This window comes from Tympanuchus pallidicinctus, unplaced genomic scaffold, assembly GCF_026119805.1.
Source record: "Tympanuchus pallidicinctus isolate F22 unplaced genomic scaffold, pur_lepc_1.0 scaffold29, whole genome shotgun sequence".
In the NCBI taxonomy this organism is placed as follows: domain Eukaryota; kingdom Metazoa; phylum Chordata; class Aves; order Galliformes; family Phasianidae; genus Tympanuchus; species Tympanuchus pallidicinctus.
In genome coordinates, this window is record NW_026294746.1 from 6,496,482 (window position 1) to 6,520,140 (window position 23,659).

General features: G+C 63.4%; 1 protein-coding gene across 15 annotated transcripts in view; it reads left to right on the top strand.

The window, feature by feature from the left end:
* Nucleotides 1–23,659, top strand: part of HSPG2 (heparan sulfate proteoglycan 2) — a 30,914-nt gene that overhangs the window by 3,068 nt on the left and 4,187 nt on the right. The window contains exons 6-81 of one of the 15 annotated variants that reach the window (XM_052691677.1): nucleotides 378–538; nucleotides 704–1,048; nucleotides 1,120–1,239; nucleotides 1,305–1,436; nucleotides 1,534–1,678; nucleotides 1,884–2,035; nucleotides 2,120–2,266; nucleotides 2,336–2,499; nucleotides 2,573–2,749; nucleotides 2,836–3,032; nucleotides 3,112–3,259; nucleotides 3,332–3,459; nucleotides 3,540–3,626; nucleotides 3,709–3,767; nucleotides 3,835–3,902; nucleotides 4,042–4,182; nucleotides 5,145–5,321; nucleotides 5,387–5,566; nucleotides 5,643–5,761; nucleotides 5,840–5,951; nucleotides 6,021–6,134; nucleotides 6,223–6,350; nucleotides 6,433–6,510; nucleotides 6,592–6,641; nucleotides 6,728–6,816; nucleotides 6,893–7,033; nucleotides 7,118–7,309; nucleotides 8,020–8,112; nucleotides 8,182–8,262; nucleotides 8,346–8,576; nucleotides 8,655–8,768; nucleotides 8,860–8,987; nucleotides 9,061–9,147; nucleotides 9,925–10,156; nucleotides 10,359–10,464; nucleotides 10,542–10,642; nucleotides 11,084–11,264; nucleotides 11,433–11,492; nucleotides 11,651–11,773; nucleotides 11,855–11,995; nucleotides 12,085–12,227; nucleotides 12,310–12,445; nucleotides 12,549–12,694; nucleotides 12,772–12,910; nucleotides 12,996–13,156; nucleotides 13,306–13,444; nucleotides 13,568–13,719; nucleotides 13,876–14,014; nucleotides 14,360–14,511; nucleotides 15,010–15,148; nucleotides 15,233–15,384; nucleotides 15,471–15,609; nucleotides 15,690–15,841; nucleotides 15,927–16,065; nucleotides 16,146–16,297; nucleotides 16,385–16,523; nucleotides 16,611–16,762; nucleotides 16,839–16,977; nucleotides 17,066–17,209; nucleotides 17,283–17,417; nucleotides 17,987–18,168; nucleotides 18,245–18,437; nucleotides 18,540–18,719; nucleotides 19,560–19,820; nucleotides 19,892–20,072; nucleotides 20,153–20,250; nucleotides 21,001–21,267; nucleotides 21,347–21,459; nucleotides 21,542–21,689; nucleotides 21,757–21,873; nucleotides 22,112–22,196; nucleotides 22,274–22,418; nucleotides 22,489–22,588; nucleotides 22,666–22,775; nucleotides 22,852–22,960; nucleotides 23,058–23,156. In XM_052691677.1, coding sequence (XP_052547637.1) covers nucleotides 378–538; nucleotides 704–1,048; nucleotides 1,120–1,239; nucleotides 1,305–1,436; nucleotides 1,534–1,678; nucleotides 1,884–2,035; nucleotides 2,120–2,266; nucleotides 2,336–2,499; nucleotides 2,573–2,749; nucleotides 2,836–3,032; nucleotides 3,112–3,259; nucleotides 3,332–3,459; nucleotides 3,540–3,626; nucleotides 3,709–3,767; nucleotides 3,835–3,902; nucleotides 4,042–4,182; nucleotides 5,145–5,321; nucleotides 5,387–5,566; nucleotides 5,643–5,761; nucleotides 5,840–5,951; nucleotides 6,021–6,134; nucleotides 6,223–6,350; nucleotides 6,433–6,510; nucleotides 6,592–6,641; nucleotides 6,728–6,816; nucleotides 6,893–7,033; nucleotides 7,118–7,309; nucleotides 8,020–8,112; nucleotides 8,182–8,262; nucleotides 8,346–8,576; nucleotides 8,655–8,768; nucleotides 8,860–8,987; nucleotides 9,061–9,147; nucleotides 9,925–10,156; nucleotides 10,359–10,464; nucleotides 10,542–10,642; nucleotides 11,084–11,264; nucleotides 11,433–11,492; nucleotides 11,651–11,773; nucleotides 11,855–11,995; nucleotides 12,085–12,227; nucleotides 12,310–12,445; nucleotides 12,549–12,694; nucleotides 12,772–12,910; nucleotides 12,996–13,156; nucleotides 13,306–13,444; nucleotides 13,568–13,719; nucleotides 13,876–14,014; nucleotides 14,360–14,511; nucleotides 15,010–15,148; nucleotides 15,233–15,384; nucleotides 15,471–15,609; nucleotides 15,690–15,841; nucleotides 15,927–16,065; nucleotides 16,146–16,297; nucleotides 16,385–16,523; nucleotides 16,611–16,762; nucleotides 16,839–16,977; nucleotides 17,066–17,209; nucleotides 17,283–17,417; nucleotides 17,987–18,168; nucleotides 18,245–18,437; nucleotides 18,540–18,719; nucleotides 19,560–19,820; nucleotides 19,892–20,072; nucleotides 20,153–20,250; nucleotides 21,001–21,267; nucleotides 21,347–21,459; nucleotides 21,542–21,689; nucleotides 21,757–21,873; nucleotides 22,112–22,196; nucleotides 22,274–22,418; nucleotides 22,489–22,588; nucleotides 22,666–22,775; nucleotides 22,852–22,960; nucleotides 23,058–23,156 — 10,706 coding nt within the window. Of the gene's footprint in view, nucleotides 1–377; nucleotides 539–703; nucleotides 1,049–1,119; nucleotides 1,240–1,304; nucleotides 1,437–1,533; nucleotides 1,679–1,883; nucleotides 2,036–2,119; nucleotides 2,267–2,335; nucleotides 2,500–2,572; nucleotides 2,750–2,835; nucleotides 3,033–3,111; nucleotides 3,260–3,331; nucleotides 3,460–3,539; nucleotides 3,627–3,708; nucleotides 3,768–3,834; nucleotides 3,903–4,041; nucleotides 4,183–5,144; nucleotides 5,322–5,386; nucleotides 5,567–5,642; nucleotides 5,762–5,839; nucleotides 5,952–6,020; nucleotides 6,135–6,222; nucleotides 6,351–6,432; nucleotides 6,511–6,591; nucleotides 6,642–6,727; nucleotides 6,817–6,892; nucleotides 7,034–7,117; nucleotides 7,310–8,019; nucleotides 8,113–8,181; nucleotides 8,263–8,345; nucleotides 8,577–8,654; nucleotides 8,769–8,859; nucleotides 8,988–9,060; nucleotides 9,148–9,924; nucleotides 10,157–10,358; nucleotides 10,465–10,541; nucleotides 10,643–11,083; nucleotides 11,265–11,432; nucleotides 11,493–11,650; nucleotides 11,774–11,854; nucleotides 11,996–12,084; nucleotides 12,228–12,309; nucleotides 12,446–12,548; nucleotides 12,695–12,771; nucleotides 12,911–12,995; nucleotides 13,157–13,305; nucleotides 13,445–13,567; nucleotides 13,720–13,875; nucleotides 14,015–14,359; nucleotides 14,512–15,009; nucleotides 15,149–15,232; nucleotides 15,385–15,470; nucleotides 15,610–15,689; nucleotides 15,842–15,926; nucleotides 16,066–16,145; nucleotides 16,298–16,384; nucleotides 16,524–16,610; nucleotides 16,763–16,838; nucleotides 16,978–17,065; nucleotides 17,210–17,282; nucleotides 17,418–17,986; nucleotides 18,169–18,244; nucleotides 18,438–18,539; nucleotides 18,720–19,559; nucleotides 19,821–19,891; nucleotides 20,073–20,152; nucleotides 20,251–21,000; nucleotides 21,268–21,346; nucleotides 21,460–21,541; nucleotides 21,690–21,756; nucleotides 21,874–22,111; nucleotides 22,197–22,273; nucleotides 22,419–22,488; nucleotides 22,589–22,665; nucleotides 22,776–22,851; nucleotides 22,961–23,057; nucleotides 23,157–23,659 lie in introns of those variants that run through there. The other 14 variants (XM_052691678.1, XM_052691680.1, XM_052691683.1 and 11 more) reach the window with 14 other exon arrangements.

Genomic DNA, 23,659 nt, shown 5'->3' on the forward strand with positions numbered 1-23,659 from the left:
ATGGGGTTTGGGGTGCAGAGAAGGACGGCGTGATGGGGAGTCTGGGTGCAGGGATATTTGGAGAGATGGGAAAATCGGGGATGGTGGGGGGGGTTTGGGTGCAGGAGTGTTTGGGGAAGGATGGGGAGTTTTGGGATGCAGGGGTGTTGTGTTGGTATGCTGTGGTCAGGCGTTTGAGGTGTTTCAGGGGGCAGGAAGGTGTGGGGGGTGGGGTGATTTGGGGGTACAAGGTGGTTCAGGAAGGATGCAAAGTTTCAGGGCGCAGGGGAGGTTTTGGGGCTGTGGGATGTTGGGGGATATGGGGATACTGGGGACATGAGGCACTTGGTTGGGGGGTGTGCGGGGGCCCCGGGGCGGTGCTGACTCTGTGCCCGCAGGGAGCTGGAGGGCAGCGTGTTTGTGGAGCTGGATGTGGGCTCCGAGGGCAACGGGGACGAGGCGCAGATTGGAGCCGTGCTGCACAGCGTGGTGACCGCTGGCTCCATCGCCTCCTACGTCACCTCACCCGTCGGCTTCCAGTTCCGGCGCCTGGGGGCCGGTGAGTGAGGGGATGGGCTGGGGACCCCCGTAACCTCGTAACCTGGGGACCCTCAGCGCAGAGTGCGGTGTGCCAGAGCGCCTTGAGCCCCTCTTTGTCACCGATGCCCTACGCATCACCCGACTTTGGGGACCCCCTGTCCTGACCTCTGCTCTCCCCCTGCAGTGACCCCCCACCTGCGCCCCTGCACCCCCCTGGAGTTCTCCTGCGGCAGCGGTGAATGCATCGCCCAAGAGTACCGCTGTGACCGCCGGCCCGACTGCCACGACGCGTCGGATGAGGAGGGCTGTGCCGAGCCGCCCCCCAGCACCGTGTTTATCAGCACGGCGCGCCCCGCCGTCACCACCCGCCCGGCACTCACCACCTCCCCCATCACCCGCCGCCCCCCACCACCGCCCCACGGCTGCCGCCCCGCCGAGACCCCCTGTGCCGACGGGCGCTGCGTGCCCCGCGATTACCTGTGCGACGGAGAGCGCGACTGCGCCGATGGCAGCGATGAGGAGGGCTGCGGTGAGTGGCCGGGGAGCGGGGATGGCGGTGGCGGCCCTGCGGGCGCTGAGCCCCCCTTCCCCCCACCTCAGGCACCCCGTCGCCCTGTGAGCCCAACGAGTTCAAGTGCCGCAATGGGCACTGCGCCCTGAAGCTGTGGCGCTGCGATGGGGACAACGACTGCGGGGACGGCTCGGATGAGACCGGCTGCCGTGAGTGTGGCACGGGGCGCGGGGGCGCGCGGCACAGCACTGCCTGACGGCCAATGTCCCCACAGCCACCAAGGTGCCCGGCATGCCCTGCCGCCCCGATCAGTTCAGCTGCGTGGTCAGCGGTGCCTGCATCCCCGCCAGCTACCATTGCGACGAGGAGCCCGACTGCCCCGATCGCTCCGACGAGGTCGGCTGCAGTAAGTGGCACCTGGGGACGCGGGGCACTGCAGCGAGGCGCGGTGCTGGGGCTGACGCGGATCCCTCTGCTGGGGCTGATTCCCGTCCCCCTTGTAGTGCCTCCGCAGGTGGTGACGCCGCCGCAGGAGTCGGTGCGGGCCGTGCCGGGGCAGACGGTGAGCTTCACCTGCGTGGCCACCGGTGTGCCCACCCCAATCATCACCTGGCGCCTCAACTGGGGCAGCATCCCCGCCAGCCGCAGGTGGGTGGGAGGCCGGGGCCGGGGCTGTTACCGCGTGTGGCTCGGGGTGGGAGGAGCGTTGCCAGATGGGGCTCCGGTCTGCAGCGATTGGGAGGGGGGCTTCTGCTGGGGGCGGGGTTGGAGCAGGCGGTGCCGGTGGGGTGCAGGGTTTGGGGATGTGCCGGTGCCACGTGCTGGGCGCGCGGTGCACTGACCTGCCGTGCAGGGTGTCCATCGTGAGCGAGGGCGGGCAGGGCACGCTGACCATCCGGGACGTGAAGGAGGCCGACCAGGGCGCCTACACCTGCGAGGCCATCAACACCCGTGGCATGGTGTTTGGCATCCCAGACAGCGTCCTCACCGTCACCCCGCGCCCCGGTGAGCGTCCCCAGCTGCTGCCACCGCCCCATCCCATCCCATCTCATCCCCGTGCCCTCACCCACATCCCACCCTTTCCCGCAGGTCCCTGCCCTGAGGGCCACTTCCAGGTGACTGGCACGTCCCGCTGCCTGCCCTGCTTCTGCTTCGGTGTCACCTCCTCCTGCCACGCCACCGCCCGTCACCGCCACCGCATTCACCTGAGCTTCGATCGCCCCGATGACTTCAAGGGTGAGTGATGGGGATGGCGGGGAGGGGCACGGGGTTTGGGGATGTGCGGAGCTGAGTTTCTCCCTGCAGGTGTCAATGTGACGGTGCCATCGGCCCCATCCGTGCCAGCCCTGTCAGCCACCCAGCTGCACGTGGACGTGGCCACCGAGGAGTTCCAGCTGCTGGACCTGTCCCGGCGCTTCCTGGCCCTCGACGCCTTCTGGGCATTGCCAGCCCAATTCCTGGGCGACAAGGTGAGCGTTACGGGACAGCGGCAGGGCTGGAGGACATCCATTGTCACTGCTGACCCCGTGCTTCTGCTGCCAGGTGGATGCCTACGGGGGAGCGCTGAGCTATGGTGTGCGCTACCGGCTGGGCCGAGGCCCCCCCGAGCCAGCCCCACGTCCTGACGTGCTGCTGCAGGGCCACGGCCGCCAGCTCAGGGCACACGCCAGGGCCACCCAGCCCGATGTGCTCAACCGCCGCCGCATCCCCTTCACTGAGGTGGGTGCACTGGGGATAGGAGCCGATCGTTACCGATGGTCGCAGGTGGCACTCCTCGGTGACATCGGTGTCACCATCCCCGGCAGGACAACTGGGAAGATGAGACAGGTGCGCCGGTGAGCCGGGAGCTGCTGCTGATGGTGCTGCAGAGGCTGGAAGGCATCTTGGTGCGGGCGGTGTACGATGGGCGCATGGCCAGCGTGGGGCTCAGCGATGTGGCCATGGATGTCACTGGCCCCGGGGACACTGGCTTGGAACCCGCTGGGGATGTTGAGGAGTGCAGGTGACTGGCAGTAGCAAAACGATGCTCTCACCGGTTGTGGCACCTCTGCAGTGCCACCATCACACCGCTGTGTCCTCAGGTGCCCGGTGGGCTACGTGGGGCTGTCGTGCCAGCGGTGTGCTGCCAACTTCGAGAGGGTGCCGCAGGGCCCCTACCTGGGGACGTGCTCCGGCTGCAGCTGCCATGGCCACTCCAGCACCTGTGACCAGGTCTACGGGCACTGCCTGGTGAGGACGGGGATGTGGGGGACAGCAGCTTGGCTGTGGGACAGTGCTGTTAAGCCCTGTGTTAACCCCCAGAACTGCCAGCACAACACCGAGGGTCCCCAGTGTGAGAAGTGCAAACCTGGCTTCTTTGGTGATGCCACACAGGGCACGGCCACTGCCTGCCGCCCCTGCCCCTGCCCCTACACGGAGCCGGCCCGCAGGTGGGTACCGCCCTGGGAGGGCCCAGTGCCACGTCCTGGTCCTGCGTCTCCATCCCCACGTCACTGTCCTCTCACTGTAGGTTCTCTGAGTCGTGCTTCCTGGACACAGATGGCCAGGCCACCTGTGACGCCTGTGCCCCCGGCTATGCTGGTCGCCGCTGTGAGAGGTGGGTGTGCAGGGTGGGGGCGAAGCACCATCTGTGATTGAGTGTCCCTCGGCTTCCTCCCACCAGCCCATGTACCCCGCAGGTGTGCCCCGGGCTATGAGGGAAACCCCATCCAGCCTGGCGGCAAGTGCACCCGCATCGGTGAGTGTCCCACACATCCCTTCCGTCCCCAATGGCTCTGCCCACCCTCACCCTCCTCTCACCACAGGCCAGGAGCTCATCAAGTGTGACGCACGTGGAGGCAAGGATGCGGTGGGCGGCACGTGCCGTTGCAAGGTGGGTGTCAGCCAGCCTCAGCCCCATGACACCCGATCCTGACCCCCATTGGACCCACTCCATTTCACCCCGCACCCGGTCCAGTCCCCTGCAGTTTCCCCATTCCCAGTGCCACCAGTTTCCCATCCCCCTCCCGCAGCCCAACGTGACGGGGCGGCAGTGTGATGAGTGCGCCGTGGGGACCTTCCACCTGAGTGATGCCAACCCCGACGGCTGCCTCAAGTGCTTCTGCATGGGCGTCTCACGGCAGTGCGCCAGCTCCTCCTGGAGCCGCGATCAGGTAGGCGGCGTTGTGCCGTGCTGTGCCGTGCTGTACCATGCTGTGCTGTGTAGTGCCATGCTATGCCATGCTGTGCCATACCATGCCGTGCCATGCCATGCTGTGCTGTGCCGTGCTGTGCCGTGCCGTGCCATGTTGTGCCATGCTGTGCCGTGCTGTGCCGTGCTGTGCTGTATTGTGCCATGCTGTGCCATGCTGTGCCGTGCTGTGCCATGCTGTGCCGTGCTGTGCCGTGCTGTGCCATGCTGTGCCATGCTGTGCCGTGCTGTGCCGTGCTGTACCATGCTGTGCTGTGCTGTGCCATGCTGTGCCGTGCTGTGCTGTATTGTGCCATGCTGTGCCATGCTGTGCCATGCTGTACCATGCTGTGCCATACTGTGCCATGCTGTGCTGTATTGTGCCATGCTGTGCCGTGCTGTGCCATGCTGTGCCGTGCTGTGCTGTGCTGTGCCATGCTGTACCATGCTGTGCCGTGCTGTGCCATGCTGTGCCGTGCTGTGCCATGCTGTGCCGTGCTGTGCTGTGCTGTGCCATGCTGTACCATGCTGTGCCGTGCTGTGCCATGCTGTGCCATGCTGTGCTGTGCTGTGCCATGCTGTGCCGTGCCATGCCATGCTGTGCCGTGCTGTGCCGTGCTGTACCATGCTGTGCCATGCTCTGCCATGCTGTGCCATGCTGTGCCGTGCTGTGCCGTGTTGTGCCATGCCATGCTGTGCCATGCTGTGCCATGCTGTGCCATGTTGTGCCATGTTGTGCCATGCTGTGCCATGCTGTACCATGCTGTGCCGTGCTGTGCCGTGCTGTGCCGTGCCATCGTGAGCCACATTCTGCTGCGCTGTGTTGTGCCATGCCATGTTGTGCAGTGCCACACTGTTCCATGCTGTGTTGCACTGTGCCGTGCTATGTGTGCCGTGCTGTACCCCAACATGGGTGCCCATGGCCCCGTCCCCCCACTGCTGCAGGTTCGTGTCACCTCTGAGGAGGTGGCACCGCTGCACCTGGCCAACCTGGTGGGTACGAGGACAGCGATCAAGGGCTCGCGCTTCGCTGCCCCGGGGGAACTCATCTTCTCAGACTTCCACACGCTGCCTCGTGACGTCTACTTCTGGGTGCTGCCCTCATCCTTCACTGGAGACAAGGTGCCGCAGCAGGGACAGGGAATGCTGAGTGCCCCCGAGCCCGGCTGAGCCCTGTCCCTGTGCAGGTGACATCGTATGGGGGTGAGCTGAAGTACACAGTGACACACCACGCAGCGGCGGGTGCCCAGCTGCTGCAGTACCAGCCCGATGTCCTGCTGCAAGGCAACGGGATCTCCCTCAAGTACTTCTCCGATGCCAGCCCCACGCTCGGCGTCCCCACCACCATCACTGTGCCCTTCCGCGAGGTGAGAGCCGATGTCCCCCTGGGGTGGGTGTGTTGGCTCCAAGGATGTGTTGGTCACCATGGGGCTGTGCCAGCAGCACGCCTGGCGCAGAGCGGATGGGCGCGACGCCACCCGGGAGCACCTCCTGATGGCCCTGGCCGACATCGATGTGCTCATGATCCGCGCATCCTACTCAGAGCAGCCGACAGAGAGCAGGTAGTGGGGCGGGTGACTCTGCCCGGGGACGGGGGATTCACAGGAAGGGCGGTGGGAACGTCCTGTCCCACCCCGCAGGCTCTCTGATGTCCATCTGGATGTGGCTGTGCCCCATGCCACTGGCCGGCCGCCGGCACTGGAGGTAGAAGACTGCACCTGCCCCCCCGGCTACCGCGGCCCCTCGTGCCAGGTGAGCTCCCCTCTTTCCCCACGGCCCTGGGATGCAGCTGGTGGCCCACACCCATTCCTGTCCCTGTAGGACTGCGACGTGGGCTACTCACGCAGCACCAGCGGGCTCTACCTGGGCACCTGTGAGCGCTGTCAGTGCCATGGGCACGCTGCTGAGTGCCACCCTGAGACTGGCGAGTGCCAGGTGAGCACGTACTGTTGTGGGGATGGCGCGGGGGACACAGTGGGGACCCTTCTGTTGTGCCAGCATCATCCTCTCCCCACAATACCAGGGTTGCCAGGACCACACGGAGGGCTCTCAGTGTGACAAGTGCCAGCCTGGCTACTATGGTGATGCCACCCGTGGGACCCCAGGCGACTGCCGCCCCTGCCCATGCCATGGTCCCCGTACTGACAGCCAGTAGGTGCTCTCCAGACCCCTCTGTGTCCCCAAGGCTGTCATCTGGGACTTACCTGTCACCTCATCCCCCTGTCTCATGCAGGAGCTGCTTTGAGGACACAGACGGGCAGCCCACATGCAGTGCCTGTGCTCCAGGACACACCGGGCGGCTCTGTGAGAGGTGCAGGGGACGGCGGTGGCAAGGAGGTTCGTGAGGGTATTGAGGATCCCTCTCACCTCCTTGTTTCCTCCTTCCTCAAAGGTGTTTGCCTGGCTACGTGGGGGACCCACTGCGGGGAGAGCTGTGCCGTGGTGAGCCTTGGGGAGGGGGATGCGCGGTGTCCCTGTGCTGATGCTGGGAACCCTAGTTAACCTCTTTCCCACCCTGCCGCCCCCAGAGCCAGGGGCTGCTGGTGGTCAGTGCCAGTGTGACACGCGGGGCAGCGCCAGCGAGCGGTGCGATGCCAGCGGGCTGTGCCAGTGCAAGGTGAGCCACGTCCCCACGCTACACCCTGTCCCCATACCGAGATGGGGACGACAGCGTCACCTGCCCCATCCTGCAGGCCAACGTGGAGGGCCCACACTGCGCCACCTGCCGCCCCCACCACTTCCACCTGAGTGCCGAAAACCCGGCGGGCTGCCTGCCTTGCTTCTGCATGGGCATCGTGCAGCACTGCACCAGCACCTCCTACACCCGCGACACGGTGAGTCCCCCCTCCCCACGGGCCCCACAGGTCTCCCTGCCATCACCCAGTGTCCCCGAGGCACTCAGCCACCTTGTCCCACAGGTGCGAACTCCATTTGCTGCTGGGAGCTGGCAGGGCTTTGCGCTGGTGAACCGGCAGCGCAGCACCCGCGTGGCCACCGGCTTCAGCGTGGAGATGGGCACCCAGGGGCCTCAGCTCACCTACGGGCGCTTTGGGGAGTTGTCCCCCGAGTCCTACTACTGGCAGCTGCCCCAGCCCTACCTGGGTGACAAGGTAATGGTTGTGGGCATCCCCTCCCCGGGGCTGGTGGGGCCTCTGGCCTCAGCTGCCCATCTGTGGTGAGCACTCCCAGTGCCTCCTCCTCCCTCCTTCCTTTTCTCTTCTTTCTTTCTTCCCTTTCTATTTTCACTTTCTATTCTTTTGCTCTTTTCTCTACCCATTTTTCTCTCTTCCATTATCTTTTCCGTTTCCTCCTTTTCTATTCCCTTTATCTCTTCCTTTCCTCCTCCTCTTTTCTTTCTACTTTGCTTTTGTTTTCTTTCTTCTATTCTTCCGATTCCCTTGTTTCCTTTTTCCTTTTTCCTTTTTTTCTTCCTCCTCCTTCTTTTCCCCTTCTCTCCTTTCTCATTCTTCTTCTCTCCTTTCTTTCTTCTCCTTTCTTTCTCTTTCCTTACTTTTTTATTTGTCCTTCCTTTTTTCCCTTTTCCCCCTATTTTTTTTTCCTTTTCCCCTCTTTTTTTTTTCTCCTTCTCCCTCTTTTTCCTTTCTCCTTGTTTTCTTATTCCTTCATCTTTTCACTTTTCCCTCCCCTTTCCACATCCTCTTTCCCTTCCCTTTCCCCATCTCCCTTCCCACCCCCCACCTCCCTGCATCCTTTTCCCACTGGCAGCCCCTTTCCCCCCCCCCCACTGCCCTGAGCAGGGCCCCACACGCCAGCCCCCAATTCCCCCCCCCGATTCCCACCACCTCTTTCCCACCCACAGGTCGGCTCCTACAGTGGGCGGCTCCGCTACACGCTGACCTACACCCCGGGGGGCCGTGGGGGTCCCCTGCCTGATGCCGACATCCAGATTACGGTCAGTAGATGATTACGGGAGGGGGGGCGTTTGGCAGTGGGATGTGCTGACCCCCCCCTTCACCCGCAGGGCAACGACATCACGCTGGTGGCCTACCAGCCCGAGCTGCCGCCCCGCACACCGCGTGCCTTCGAGATCGTTTTCCGGGAGGTGGGAACATTGGGCTCGGTTGCTCCTCATCCCCCAGGGGGTGCAGGGAGGCGGCGCCCCCTGACATCATCCCCTGCCCACAGCACCACTGGCAGCGGCCGGACGGGCGGCCGGCCACGCGGGAGCACCTGATGATGGCACTGGCTGACCTAGACGAGATCCTCGTCCGCGCCACCTACGCCAGCAGCACGGCCTGGGCCGCCATCGCCGCCGTCAGCATGGACGTAGCGGCGCCTCCCCGGCCTGGCCTGCCCCCGGCACCGGAGGTGGAGGAGTGCCGGTGCCCGCCGGGCTACAGGGGCCTGTCCTGCCAGGTGAGCTGTGCCGCGAGCTCTGCCGGCCCAGTGCCTTGTGTGCGGCCACGGCGCTGACCGGCCTTCCTCTGCCTGCAGGACTGTGCGCCCGGCTACACGCGCACCGGGGGCGGCCTGTACTTGGGGCACTGCGAGCTGTGCGAGTGCAACGGCCACTCCGACAGCTGCCATCCCGAGAGCGGCCTCTGCTCCGTGAGTTGGGAGGGCTGCTGGCGGCACACGGTGCTGCAGGGTTCCGGGGGCGCCTCCCAGCACCGTCCCCCCTCTGCCGTGTGCCCCACAGGGCTGCCTGCACAACACGGCGGGGGATTTCTGCGACCAGTGTGCGCCCGGCTTCTACGGGGATGCCACTGCTGGCACGCCTGAGGACTGCCAGCCCTGCGCCTGCCCGCTGCTGCACCCAGAGAACCAGTGAGTGCTGGGGGCTGTGGGCACGGGGAGGGGAAAGGAGGGGACGGCCCCGTGCTGCCTGTTGTTCCTGCAGGTTCTCGAGGACCTGTGAGAGCCTGGGAGGTGGCGGGTACCGCTGCACCGCCTGCGCGCCAGGATACACCGGGCAGTACTGCGAGCGGTGAGCGCCCGATGCACCCACCTGGTGCACCCACCCTGTGTCCTCACCCTGATGGACCCGCCCCGTTATCCTCACCCTGTTGTTCCCACCTGATGTACCACCCCTGTGTCCTTACCCACTCTGATATCTGCACCTCAGTGTACCTGCATTGATGTCTCACCTTTACGGAATCATCCCGATATTCCCACTCCAGTGACCAACCTGGATGTCCCCACCCCCAATCCGCATGCCGATATCCCTACCTGATTGTCCTCACCACGATATATTCACAACATATTCTATATTCATGTCCTCACCACGTATACTATCTCCACCCCCAAATCTCCATCCATAATCCAGATAAAATCACCTCAATATCCCCATCCTGACATCCCCCCCATATTCTCATCCCTGCATCCCCACCTGAACATTCCCACCCCAATATTATTACCCCAATCCAATATCCCTCCTCTGTTTCAACCCCAGTTCTGCACTACAACATCCACACCCCAGAATCCCACCCCAATATGCACAGTCTGTCGATCCCATATCCTTGCCCCAACATCCTCACCTCGATTTCTCAACCCAATGTCATCAGCCCTTATCCCCTCCCAGTCTCCTCACCCCAATATTGTCACATCCTCACCTGAGTATCCCTTACCCCAGTGTCTCCATCCTGATATCCCTCCCCCATATCATCACCCCCATATCCCCCCCACCATCCTCATCTAAGCGTTGTCACCCCGATATCCCCATCCCGATATCATCCCCTACATCCTCTCCTCCTGTACCCCACAGGTGTGCTCCAGGCTACACAGGGGACCCCACTGTGCGAGGCCAGACCTGTGTCCCGCTGGGCTCTCCATCCCTGCTTGCTGTCCGTGTCCACCCACCGCGCACGGCGGTGCCACAGGGCAGTGCGGTCACACTGCGGTGCCAGGCCAGTGGAGAACCCCCCCTGTACTACCACTGGTCCCGGGAGGATGGGCGGCCCCTGCCCAGTAGTGCACAGAGCCGTGGGCAAGGCAAGGTCCCGGGCTGGGGATGGGGTGGAGGCAGTGATGGGGACAAGGAACTGGGACGGGAATTGGGTAGGGATGGGGATGCGTGCAGTTGGAAACAGCCACAAGGGGTCGAAGGGACTGGGACAAGGATAGGGTGGGGATGGGGATGAGGACAGCAGATGAGGACGGGGACGTGGCAGTCTCACCCATCCTGTGCCCCCAGGTGAGGAGCTGCACTTTGCCAACATCCAGCCCTCTGAGGCCGGTGTCTACGTCTGCTCCTGCCGCAACCTGCAGCACAGCAACTCCAGCCGTGCCGAGGTCATCGTCACCGGTAGGGCAGGGTGGGTGGCGGTGTGGTGACCAGGGACGAGGGTGGGGATGGCGCTCAGCCCTCTTGTCTGTGCACAGAGACCCCCACCAAGCCCATCACTGTCACTGTGGAGGAGAAGAGGGTGCAGAGGGTGAAGCCTGGGGCTGATGTCACCTTCATCTGCACAGCTAAGAGCAAGGTGAGCAGGGAGCATGGGCACTCCTGGGAGCTCAGTAGGTCTCAAAGAGAGCGTTCTCTGAATTGTTAGGGAAATATGGGCACCCATGGGTGCTCTCTGGGTCTTTCAGGCCTTGTGGGTGCCCACATCACCATACAGCTACCGTTAGGCCACTGTGACACACAGACACCACTGGGCACCTACCTGGACCCAGGGTTCAGGGACACCCTTGGGTGTCTCCCAGGCCATAAAGATCCCTACGCTCCCATGTGGCAGCATATGGCTCTCAGAGACACCTCTGGGTGTCCACCTGGGGGTTGGAAACACATTTAGCTGCCCATCTGTCCCTGTGTGTGTCCCCATAGTGCCATGCAGGGCACACAGACACCCCTGGGTGCCCATCCAACCGTGTGGGTCCTACAAGCACCCTTGGGTGCTTCCTCATTCCCTGTCCTCCCCCAGTCCCCTGCCTACACCCTGGTGTGGACACGGCAGAACCACGGGACGCTGCCATCACGCGCCATGGACTTCAACGGCATCCTCACCATCCGCAACGTGCAGCCTGAGGACGCCGGTGTCTACGTGTGCACTGGCTCCAACATGCTGGACATGGACGAGGGCACAGCCACGCTCTACGTCCAGGGTGCGTTCCTCCCCCTCCCAAAGCCCTGAAGGGCACCTCCAAAAGGGCAGGGGCTGAGCAGTGGGAACCCCACGTGTCGTTTGGGTGAAAGCTCCTCCTGGAAAAGCTGGAACCCAGACACTGGGGTGATGGGCCCCACCAAACTTAAATCTGATCCTCCCCTTGCAGCCCCCTCAAAGACCCAGATGTATTATGGACCTGTTGAGTTTATGGAGGGGCACAGACCGGGTAAGTCACCGCAGGGGGACCCGTCTGGGGCCACTCACACCCCCTGCCTGCCGCATGCCAGGCTCCACTGCTTACCCCACACCACGCCGTTGCTCTGCTTTGTGCCACCCTCCGGAGGGCACCGGCGCACCCTGAGCCCCCGCCACATGTCACCACAGCTGCCACTGCCACCGCCCCCACTGCCAGCGTGGAGCCGGCGCAGCTGAGCGTGGCACTGGGGCAGCCTGCTGAGTTCCGCTGCGTTGCCACCGGCAGCCCTGCGCCCACCCTCGAGTGGCTCGGTAGGTGCTCACCTCGCATGGGAACGTGGGGACCGGGCTGGGGGATGCAGCGGGGGTGATGTGGTGCCCATGTCCCTGCAGGTGCGCTGCCACCACGAGCGATTGTCCAGGGTGACACACTGCGGTTCAGTGCTGTCGAGCCGTCCGATGAGGGGCACTACGCATGCCGCGCACGCAGCAGCGCCGGGCAGGACATGGCACGGGGTTACCTTCGTGTGCAAGGTGAGCATTGCACCCCAGTGTCCCCAGCGTCCTTTGATGTCCTCGATGTCTGCATCTCGGTGCTGGCATTGAATGCGTGCTGCCCACAGGTGCCGATGAGCCAAGGGTGCAGGTTAGCCCGGAGCGGACGGAGGTGCAGGAGGGCTCAACAGTGAGGCTGTATTGCCGTGTGTCGGGGTCACCCACTGCCACCATCTCCTGGGAGAAGCAGGGTGGCTCTCTGCCACCTCAGGTGAGCTGGCTGCAGCACCCGGAGCTGCTCTGGGGCCTGGTGGCGTGCCCCAGGCATCGCTCACCCCGTCCCCATGCTGCAGTCCCGCTCTGAGCGCACTGACATCGCCACGCTGCTCATTCCCTCCATCACTGTCGCTGACGGTGGCATCTACCTCTGCGTGGGCACCAGTGCCGCTGGCACAGCTCGCGCCAGCATCGAGGTGGTGGTGGTGCCAGGTAAGGGTTGGGAATGCCGCTCTGGGGATGCCGCAGGGCTTGGGGGCAATTTTGGGGTGCCCTGGGTGCTTGCTGGTCCTACAGCCCACCTTGATTCCTGTAGGAGCTGCACCACCTGTGCGCATTGAATCCTCATCACCTTCTGTGACTGAGGGACAGACCCTGGACCTGGACTGTGTGGTGGCAGGATCTGGCCAGGTCACTGTCACCTGGTACAAGCGCGGAGGTTCCCTGCCTGCAGGCCACCAGGTAGGGCACAGGAAACAGAAGGCTGCCCCAAAAGCTGCCCTGTGATCCTTTTTCTGACACTGATGTGTCCCCACCAGGTATCAGGGTCCCGTCTCCGTGTCCCCCACGTCACCGTGGCTGATTCAGGCGAGTACGTGTGCCGGGCGAGCTCAGGGGCCGGTGTCCGGGAGGCGTCTGTCATCGTCACCGTTGTGTCCACTTCTGGTTTGTCCTACGGTGAGGCTGGGCTCTGCATTGCAGGTGGCCACGGGTGGCCCCAAGTGTCATGTCATCATCTGGCCATTACTCTCTCCCCCTTCAGGACCACCGGCCTCCGGTGGCCAGGCTCCCGTCAGGATTGAGGCGTCCTCCTCCACCGTGGCTGAAGGACAGACCCTGGACCTCAACTGTGTCATCGCCAGCCCCTCACAGGCTACTGTCACCTGGTACAAGCGCGGCGGGTCCCTGCCAGCCAGGCACCAGGTAGGGCATGTCAGAGAGACTGTCTCTAAGGTGGGAAGGCTGGGAATTCATGTTCTTTGCAAGCTCTGTTATTACTGTGCAAGCCCAGGTGGCCCCATGGAAACCCCAGCAGCCCTATGCGAGCTCCAATGTCCCTCTGTCCCCTGCAGGTGTCTGGCTCCCGGCTGCGGCTGCTGCAGGTGACAGTGGCCGACTCAGGCGAGTACGTGTGCAGGGTGAGCAGCGGGGCCACCACCAAGGAAGCCAGCGTCATGGTGACAATCCAGCCCAGCGGGGCCGGCTCCTACCGTGAGTGGGGCTGGGGGTGGCACTGCCCACAGGCCGTCCCCATGTGCTGCGGCACCGAGCCGGCTCTCGTGTGCCAGTGGGGCTCAGCGCGACACAGTGTCACCCTCCTGTCTCTGTCCCCAGCCTCTGGTGGCACGACGCCGCTGCGCATCGAGTCCTCATCCTCCACTGTTACTGAGGGACAGACCCTGGACCTCAACTGTGTCATTGCCAACTCTGCACAAGCCACTGTCACCTGGTATAAACGTGGCGGGTCCCTGCCGGCCAGGCACCAGGTAGGGGATGCACAGGGGACTGTCTTTAGGGTGCGATGGGTGGGTTTGACCCGTCGTCCCATGCAAGCCCAGGTGATCCCATGCAAGGCCAGGTGTGCCCATGCGAGCCCAAACACCCCACATGGAGTTCAGTGTCCCCTTGTCCCCTCCCCACAGGTGTCTGGCTCCCGGCTGCGGCTGCTGCACGTAACAGCGGCCGACTCAGGCGAATACGTGTGCAGGGTGAGCAGCGGGGCCACCACTAGGGAAGCCAGCGTCATGGTGACAATCCAGCCCAGCGGGGCCGGCTCCTACCGTGAGTGGGGTCGGGGTAGGAACAGGGTGTGGGTGGGTGACACTCCCTGGAGCTGCCACCTGTGTGCGTGCTCATTCTGGGTTCACTGTTATTGGGTCCCACCTGGTAGCAGCTTTTGGGGACAGCCCTATAGGCACACCTGTAGGGGTGCAGAGCTGCCATGCAGCCATGCAGAAAGCACCCAGCAGAGATGGATGGAGCTGAACACCTGCTGTGTCCCCAGCAGCTGGGGGCATGGCACAGTCTGGGTCCTGCTTCTGGTATCTTCCCAGGATCCTGATGCCCCTAGATGGGACACGTGGTGGTGCACTATGCTGTCTCTAACTCTTCCATCTCGGTTCCCAGCCCCAGGGGGCACAACGCCGCTGCGCATCGAGTCCTCATCCTCCACTGTCACCGAGGGACAGACCCTGGACCTCAACTGCGTCATTGCCAGCCCTGCACAAGCCACTGTCACCTGGTACAAGCGTGGCGGGTCCCTGCCGGCCAGGCACCAGGTAGGGGATGCAGAGTGGACTGTCCCTAAGGTAGTGAAGGTTGGGGTTGATCTATGGCCCTGTGCAAGGCCATATGGTTATGTGCAAGCCTAGATGTCCCCAGGCAAACCCAAATGTCCCCACGCAAGCACAGATGTCCTCAGGCAAAACCTGTGCAAGCCCTGTGCAAGCTTGATTGGTCCTGTCAAAGCAGAAATGGCATTTGTGCAAACCCAAATGTTCCCACATAATCTCAGGTGGCACCATGCAATGCCACCTGTCCCCATGCAAGCCCAGTTGGCATCCAGGCAGTTTCACGTGGCCACATGCATGCATTGTCCTATGCTAGATCAAATGGCACTTGAGCAAGCCCAGATGGTCCCATGCAAGCTCTCCTGGCTCCATGCAGGCCCAGATGTCTCCTTGCAAAGCAAAAGCCCCTGTGCAAGCCTGCAAGTCCCTGTGCAAGTCCCAGCAGTCCCACACAGGCTCCAGTAACCCCCTGTCCCCTCCCTGCAGGTGTCTGGCTCCCGGCTGCGGCTGCTGCACGTAACAGCGGCCGACTCAGGCGAATACGTGTGCAGGGTGAGCAGCGGGGCCACCACCAAGGAAGCCAGCGTCATGGTGACAATCCAGCCCAGCGGGGCCGGCTCCTACCGTGAGTGGGGACTGGAAAGGGCTGGGGACATGGGACCACGTACTACATGTCCCCATGGGGTGACTGTGCTGCTGTCATCCTCAGCCTCTGGTGTCACGCCCCCGGTGCGCATTGAGTCCTCGTCATCCTCTGTGTCTGAGGGACAGACTCTGGACCTTGACTGCATCGTGGCCAGCCAAGGCCAGGCCACCGTCACCTGGTACAAGCGTGGTGGGTCTCTGCCAGCCAAGCACCAGGTGGGTGGAAATGTCAGGGGAGCGTTTTGAGGCAGAAAGAAGGGTTTTAGGGTGTCGGGGTGTTCACCTGATGTGTGTTCTCCCAGGTGTCGGGCACCCGCCTGCGCATCCCCCAGGTGTCAGCGGGCGATTCGGGCGAGTACGTGTGCCGGGTGACCACAGGCGGCATCACACATGAGACATCCCTCATTGTCACCATCCAGACTGGTGCTGGCTCCTCATATGGTACTGGGAATGGGGACTGGGAGGGGACACAAGGGTGTGACTGAGGGGTGGCTGCACCCACTGACCTCGCCGCTCCCCAGCTGTGGGCGTCACACCACCTGTGAGGATTGAGACTTCGTCCGCCTCCGTCACTGAGGGACAGACCCTGGACCTCAACTGCATGGTGGCTGGGCAGGGCCACCCCCAAGTCACCTGGTACCGGCGTGGTGGGGCTCTGCCCCCCAACAGCCAGGTGGGATGCAAGGAGCTGGTGTCACTTGGACACCCTGCGCTGTCACTGCTCGCTGGCACTGACGTGTCCCCGCTGTGTCAAACAGGTGTCAGGCACCCACCTGCGCCTCGCCCAGGTGTCAGTGGCTGATTCGGGCGAGTACGTGTGCCGGGTCACCCTGGGGACTGCCACACAGGAGGCTTCTGTCATCGTCACTGTGCCCAGCAGTGCTGGCACCTACTACTGTGAGTGCGAGCGAGAGTGCAGCGCCTGGGGACAGACGTGTGCCGCCACGGTGCTGAATGCCCCCATTTCCTGTCCCCAGCCCCTGGAGCCTCCCAGCCTGTGCGCATTGAGTCCTCGTCCTCCGCCATCGCCGAGGGACAGACCCTCGACCTCAACTGTGTGGTGGCAGGATCTGGTCCCACTACTGTCACCTGGTACAAGCGTGGTGGCTCCCTGCCTGCCGGCCATCAGGTAGGGCATGGGGAACGGGGGTCACCCCAAAATCCTGCCCTGTCCCCCACTCTTTGGTCGTGACACGTCCCATTGTGTGCCCAACAGGTGTCAGGCACCCGCCTGCGCGTCCCCCAGGTGTCGGCAGCCGATTCGGGCGAATACGTGTGCAGGGTGACCACAGGTGGTGTCATGCAGGAGACGTCCCTCGTTGTCACCATTGATGATGATGCCGGCCCCTCCCACTGTGAGTACCACTCTGTGGAGGGGGACACGGGGACCGTGCTGATCCCTGGTGCTGGGAGGGACCTTACGCTTAACTCTGCCCATGCAGCCTCCAGCGTCACGCCGCCTATCCGCATTGAGTCCTCAGCATCCTCTGTCACCGAGGGACAGACCCTGGACCTTGACTGCGTGGTGGCTGGCCAGGGCCAGGCCACCTTCACTTGGTACAAGCGTGGCGGGTCCCTCCCAGCCAAGCACCAGGTAGGTGGGGATGTGGCAGGGCAGAGGCTGGTGGCCCCGCGTGTCCAGCTGATGCCACCCCCTGCATCCCACGCAGATGTCAGGGTCCCGCCTGAGGCTCTCACAGCTCTCCGTGGCCGATTCGGGCGAGTACGTGTGCCGGGCAGACCTGGGCAGCACCTCCCGTGAGGCCGCCATCATTGTCACCGTCACCTCACGCGACAGCTCCAGCTACCGTGAGTGCAGCCGCAGGGCAGAGAGGAGCACCGGTGCCGGGGGCAGCACGGGTGACCTCTGTGGCTTCCCTGTCCCTTGTCCCCGCAGGCCTGCAGAGCCCCATCATCTCCATCGACCCGCACAGCATGGCCGTGGCCCCGGGCGAGGACGCCACCTTTAAGTGCCGCATCCACGATGGTGCTCGGCCCATCAATGTCACCTGGCGGATGGGACCTGGCCAACACCTCCAAGGTACAGCGGTCCCTCGGGTGGCCCCAGCACGGTCCCCATGGTGGCCCAGGTACTGATCCTTTTCCTTGCTCAGACAACGTGAAGATCAGTGCCAACGGTTCTGTCATCTCCATCACTGGTGCCCATGTGGGCAACCAGGGTGCGTACCACTGCGTGGCCTCCAACCGCTTTGGTGTTGCCAGCAGCGTTGTCAACCTCCTGGTGCAAGGTACAAGTTGCCTGGGTGTCCCCATCTCTGTCCTCACTTCCTGCTCGTTCTCCACATTCTCTTAGCGTGATGGTGTCCCCATCCTTGTCCCCATATTGTTGTCCCCCATATGCTCCAGATGCCCCCGGGATGTTCGTGGTGTCTCCATCCCCATTCTAATGTCTTTATCCTTGTGCTGATGTCTTCTGTTTGCTACAGGCACCCCTGGGGTGGTGGTGTCCCCATCCCCTTGTGGCCTTGGTGCCCGAAGGGTGGTAGTGATGCTGTCCCTGTCCCTTTGGAATGTTCTCCAGATGCTTCTGGGGTGGTGGTGTCCTGATGCCTGTGCTGACATCCTTATCAAGCTTCTGGTGCCCCTGGGGTGGTGGTGTCCATGTCCCTATGCAGATATCCTCCAGGTGCCCCTGGGGTGCCTTTACCTCCATCTGCGTCCCTGTGATGTCCTCCATGTGCTCTAGCTGCCTCTGGAGTAGCAGTGTCCCCACGGCCATGCTGATGTCCTCCAGGTGCCCCTCAGGTGGTGATGTCCCCATGCCCAACCCCACACTGACACCATCCCCATTCTCCAGGTGCCCCCACAGTGTCAGTGATGCCACCAGGCCCTGTGACGGTGACGGAGGGTAAATCTCTCAGCCTGGAGTGCCTGGGCCGGGGTGAGCCACGGCCCCTGGTGCGCTGGAGCCGACTGGGCTCACGGCAGAAGGTGGAGCACCAGACACTGCTGCACATGGACAGCCAGGCCGTGCTGCAGGTGAGGGGGGCATCCCGGGGTACTGTGTACTCCTGGATGTGTCAGGTGCTCGCTACCCACTCTCTCCCCTTGCCAGTTCTCACCAGCCAAACCAGAGCACGCCGGGACCTACATCTGCACAGCACAGAGTGCTCTGGGATCAGCACAAGCTCGCGTAGACGTCAGCGTGGAGACGGCACAGAGGCACCCTGGGGCCCCCAGGGTCACCGCACCGCCCACCATCACAGTGGTGGCTGGGGACACCGCCACACTGCACTGCTCGGCCACAGGTACAGGATGGGGACAGCCTCCATGGGCACCTGCCTGGAGCCCCTGCCCCGGGTGACATGGGGTGACATGGGGTGACATGGGGTGACATGCCCTGCCCACAGGCGAACCGGAGCCCAGGATCGAGTGGTCGAAGCTGCGGGCACCGCTGCCCTGGCAGCACCGCGTGGTGAATGGCACCCTGGTGATCCCCCGTGTGGCGCAGCAGGACTCGGGCCAGTACATCTGCAATGCCAGCAGCCCCGCCGGCTTCACTGAGGTCTTCGTCACCCTGGATGTGGAGAGTAAGGGGCTGTGGTCGGTGCAGCACGGGTCCACCTCCGTCACCCACCCACACTTTGCTGCTCTCCCTCCATCTGTCTGTCCATCACTTCCCTATCTGCTCATGTCCTTCCCCTTCACTTCTCACACTCCTCTCACACGTAGATCCATCCTCACTTGTCCATCTCAGCACTCGTTGTCTTCTCCAGTTCTTTATGGACACCTTCACCCATCTCTTCCCCCTGGATGTTTCCATTGCCTTGTCCATCTCAGCACTCATCATCTCACCATCTGTGCTCACACTCCTCTCCATCCGCTGTTCACAAATCCACCTGTTTCTTGGCTGTCTCAGCACTCATCCCTGCATTCCCTGCATACAGCTCTTTCTGCTTCTCTTCCATCCCTCCACAACTCATCCGTCCTGGCACTCAGCCGTGTGTACATTCATCTCTGCTCACATCCGTATTTTCCTCGTGGATCCATCCTTTAACTCTCATCTGCACAGTTTTCTTTCGCTGCTCACTACTCCACCTGTTTTTCACCCAGCCATCGCGTATCCGGCTCAGCTGGCGCTCTGTCCGTCCCTTTGTCTTGGACATGTCTGTAACACGGCCATCCAGGCGCTCATCCCCACACGCATCCACCTTCCCCCACGTCCATTCCTCGGAGATCAATCCACTTCTCGTCCTTCCCTGCTCTTTTCTCCCTCAGTCCCTTCCTCTCGGACTCATCCATCTCTCACCCACCCCAGCACTGCTCCATCTCCCCCCCACCCACACCCTCCCGCCGCCACTTTCCATGCCCCATGAACGCCTTCGTCCCCCATCCTGCTCTCACATTGCGCTGACGGCTCCGTCCCACAGCCCCGCCGTATGCCACAAGCTTACCAGAGGACAGCGTGGTGCACGCGGGCGACACGGTGCAGCTGCAGTGCCTGGCCCACGGCACCCCGCCGCTGCTCTACACTTGGGACAAGCTTAACAGCAGCCTGTCCCCCCGCGCCGTGCCCCGTGCCGGCCTCCTGCGCATCAGCCCCGTGCTGCCCACCGACGCTGGCACCTACCGCTGCATGGTCACCAACCGTGTGGGCAGAGCCGAGACCTTCGCCCGTGTCACCGTGCACGGTGAGTGCCGCTGCCCCGCACCGCACTGGGGCTGCCCGCCATGCCCGGTGTCACCTTCACATCTCACACAGGTGACGGCGGTGGTGACGGCGGTGCCCTGGCCGTGCGGGTGACGCCGGGAAGCCTGGTGAGAGGGGTGGGCAGCATGGCTGAGTTCGCCTGCAGCGCGTCAGACCCGCGGGCACGGCTGGAGTGGCTGAAGGACGGCGGGGAGCTGCCCCCCCGGCACAGCGTGCGGGACGGGGTGCTGCGGTAAGGCGGGCAGGGCGGTGTGGGGGGCGGGCAGCGCCCCGGGGGTCCCGCAACTGTGTGTGTCCCCTGTGTTCCTGCAGGATCCCAGAGCTGGCACAAGGGGCGCAGGGGGTGTACGTGTGCCGGGCCAGCGCTCCGGGTGGGCAGGCGGAGGACAGGGCCACGCTCACTGTGCAGGGTAGGAGCACGCTGATTGACACTGCAAACAGCAGCGCCTCACTGCCCCTGAGCTCTGCTGCACCCACAGGCATCTGCTGACCCCAGCCCCGTATACTCCTCCTCATTGCCCTGAACTCATGGGTGCTTGCTGAGCCTGCCTGCTCTTCCCACGGGCTCACTGGTACCCTCATCACCCCATGCCCCTGGGTACCATTTTTTTCTCCCTGTAGGCACTCCAGTCCCTCCCCATGCCTCTGAGCATTTTGGTATCCCTTATTTTCCCCTCAGATATCCTGGTACACCCAATTTCTCCCCATGCTCTGCAGCAGCCTGGTTCCCCCATCTCTGCATGCCTACAGGCACCACAGTATTCCTATAGTCACCCCAACACTCACCTATTTCTTCCCATTCCCCTTAGTGCCCTGCTACCCTCTGATCTCTCACTGTTGCCCTCAGGCACCCCGGTGCTCCCCATCTCCTCCCATCCATGTGCACCTTGGTACCCCTTGTCTCTCCCGTGGACATCTATGGGCATCCCAATGCCCCCTGTTTCTCCCCATGCACTCTGGTACCTCCCCTATTTCCCCATATCCACGGGTACCCCAAAACCCCTCATCTCCCTATACCCATGGGCACTCTGTTTCTTCCCACCTTTCTCCATGGGCACCCCGGTACCCCCACTCTCTCACTTTGCTGGTTGCCTCCCCAAATCCCACAATGCCTCCTGTTGCCCGGGGTCACCCCTAAATCATCCCATCTCCCCCCCAAGCTCTGCCCAGGGCCCTGATTAACATCCGGACGGCAGTGCAGACAGTGCTGGCAGGCACGGAGGTGGAGTTGGAGTGCCTAGGGCTCGGCGAACCACAGCCACACGTCACCTGGAGCAAAGTGGGGGGCCGGATCCGCCCGGGGGTGCTGGTTCGTGCCGGCACCCTGACCATTGAGCGGGTGGAGCGGGCGGATGCAGGGCAGTACCGCTGCACTGCTACCAATTCTGTGGGCACCGTGCAGTCCCACGTCATCCTTCACGTGCAGGGTGAGTGCAGATGGGGACATGGTGTGGGGAGGGTGTCCCCGACCCCCACGTGAGGGGTGACAGCTCTGTTTGTCCACAGCCGCCCCACACATCGCCGGGCAGCCAGAGGTGAAGGAGGTGTCGGTGGGCTCGGCAGCCGTCCTGCCCTGCTTGGCATCTGGCTTCCCCGTGCCGGAGATCAGCTGGAGCAAGGTGAGCAGGGATGCGGGGACACGAGGCTGTGCGAAGGCGGGGATGGGTGCCCTATGGGTGCTGACCCCTGCTGTCCTCACAGCTGGAGGGGGAGCTGCCGGAAGGCGCGCGGGTGGAGGGCACCGCTCTGACGCTGCCGGCTGTGCGCCTTGAGGATGCTGGCGTCTATGCCTGTGCTGCCAGCAACCGCCGCGGCCAGGAGACAGCCTTCTACGTGCTGAAGGTGCGAGGTGAGTACTGGACAGACGGGCCGGGGGGCTGGCATCCCTGTCTGTGCTGAGCCCCGTGTCCCCGCAGAGCGCCTGGTGCCCTACTTCACGCAGACGCCCCGCTCCTTCCTGCCGCTGCCCACCATCAAGGATGCCTACAAGACCTTCGAGATCCAGATCACCTTCCGGCCTGATGCTGCCGATGGTGAGCACCGTGGGGGCCCCTCGGCCCCCTGAGCCCAACTGTGCCACACAGGCCTGCTCTCATTCCTTCTCTCTCCTCCTCCGTCTGTCCGTCCTCCTTTCCATCTCTCTCCTTCCTTTAGCTCTCATCCTGTACTCAGGTGAGCGCCCACCCCGGGGACCTTTGCTCTCCCTGCTCCCTGGGGTGCGTCTGGGCTGCCCCGCGCTGCGGCCGTGCTCACCCCTCTGTGTCCCCATAGGGATGCTCCTCTACAATGGGCAGCGCAAGAGCAGCGGCGCCGATTTCATTTCCTTTGGGCTGGTGGGCGGGCGGCCCGAGTTCAGGTGAGAGCACGGGAAAGTACTGCCAGCTGGAGGGGCAGCCCCCCCCTCACCCTGTATATCTCCCCACTTGATGGTAGGTTCGATGCTGGCTCTGGCATGGCCACCATTCGGGACCCGACACCACTGCGCCTGGGCAAGTACCACACCGTGCGCCTCTTCCGTAACCTGACACGAGGCTCACTGCAGGTGGACGGGCAGCCCCCTGTTAACGGGACTTCACAGGTAGGGGTGTGGGCCCCCCACAGCTGTGGGAGGATTTGGGGCGGCTGTGCTCACCCCCCTGTGCCTGCAGGGCAAATTCCAAGGGCTGGACCTGAATGAGGAGCTGTACCTCGGTGGGTACCCTGATTACACCGTCGTGGCCAAGACAGGGCTGAGCCGTGGCTTTGTGGGTATGCAGTGGGACAGTGGGTGCTGGGGGCCAGCACTCAGGGTGGGGCTGAGTGTGTCGCCTTGCTGTGTCCCACAGGCTGCGTGCGCCAGCTGCGCATCCAGAACGAGGAGGTGGCCTTTGGGGAGCTGGACCTGCCGGCACACGGCGTCTCCAACTGTCCCACGTGCCAGGACCATCCCTGCCAGGTGAGGTCGGGGATGATGCGTGCTGTCCCCTTCCACTGGTCCCATTCCTGGTCTTATGTGTGTCTCCAACCCACAGAATGGCGGCATCTGCGAGGATGCTGAGAGCAGCACCTACATCTGCCGTTGTCCCCAAGGCTTCACTGGCAGCAACTGCGAGTACTCACAGGCCCTGCATTGCCACCCAGGTGGGTGCCCTTGCCACAGGGGCGTCACCTGCTGCCCTCTGGGTGTGGGGATCCCCAGTGCTCATCTCCTGTCTCTGTCCCCTCTGTCCCTCTGCAGAGGCGTGCGGGCCTGACGCCACCTGCATCAGCCGGCCAGATGGGCAGGGCTACAGCTGCCGCTGCCACCTGGGCAAGATGGGGGAGAGGTGCACTGAAGGTGGGCACAGACAGGGGTGGAGCACCGGGTGGGGACAGTGCCAGGGACAGGGGTGTGGGGCTGGGACTCTCCTGGGGATGTGCATGGGCATGGGACCATCCTGGGGACAGGGGCACGGGGGGTAGGAGGACCTCTTTGAGGACACAGACATGGAGACGGGGATAACGATGATTCTGGGGACAAGGGCAATGGGCTGGAACCCCCTGGGAACACAGGTATAGAGGATGGGGATGACACTAGGGGCTCAAGCATTGGAGTGGGGATGACACAGCTCTGACTGCCCTGGGTACAGAGGCATGGGGCTGGGGGCAACCCTGGAGACAGGGATGTGGGATGGAGTGACCCTGGAGACGGGCATGGGGATGGGACAACCTTGAGGGCGCAGGCATGCATGGAGATGGCTCTGAGGACACAGGCATGGGGATGAGACCCCCCTGTGAGCATGGATGTGGGGCTGGGACCACTCTGGGGACATGAGCATGGATCTAGTCTGCAGCAGGAAC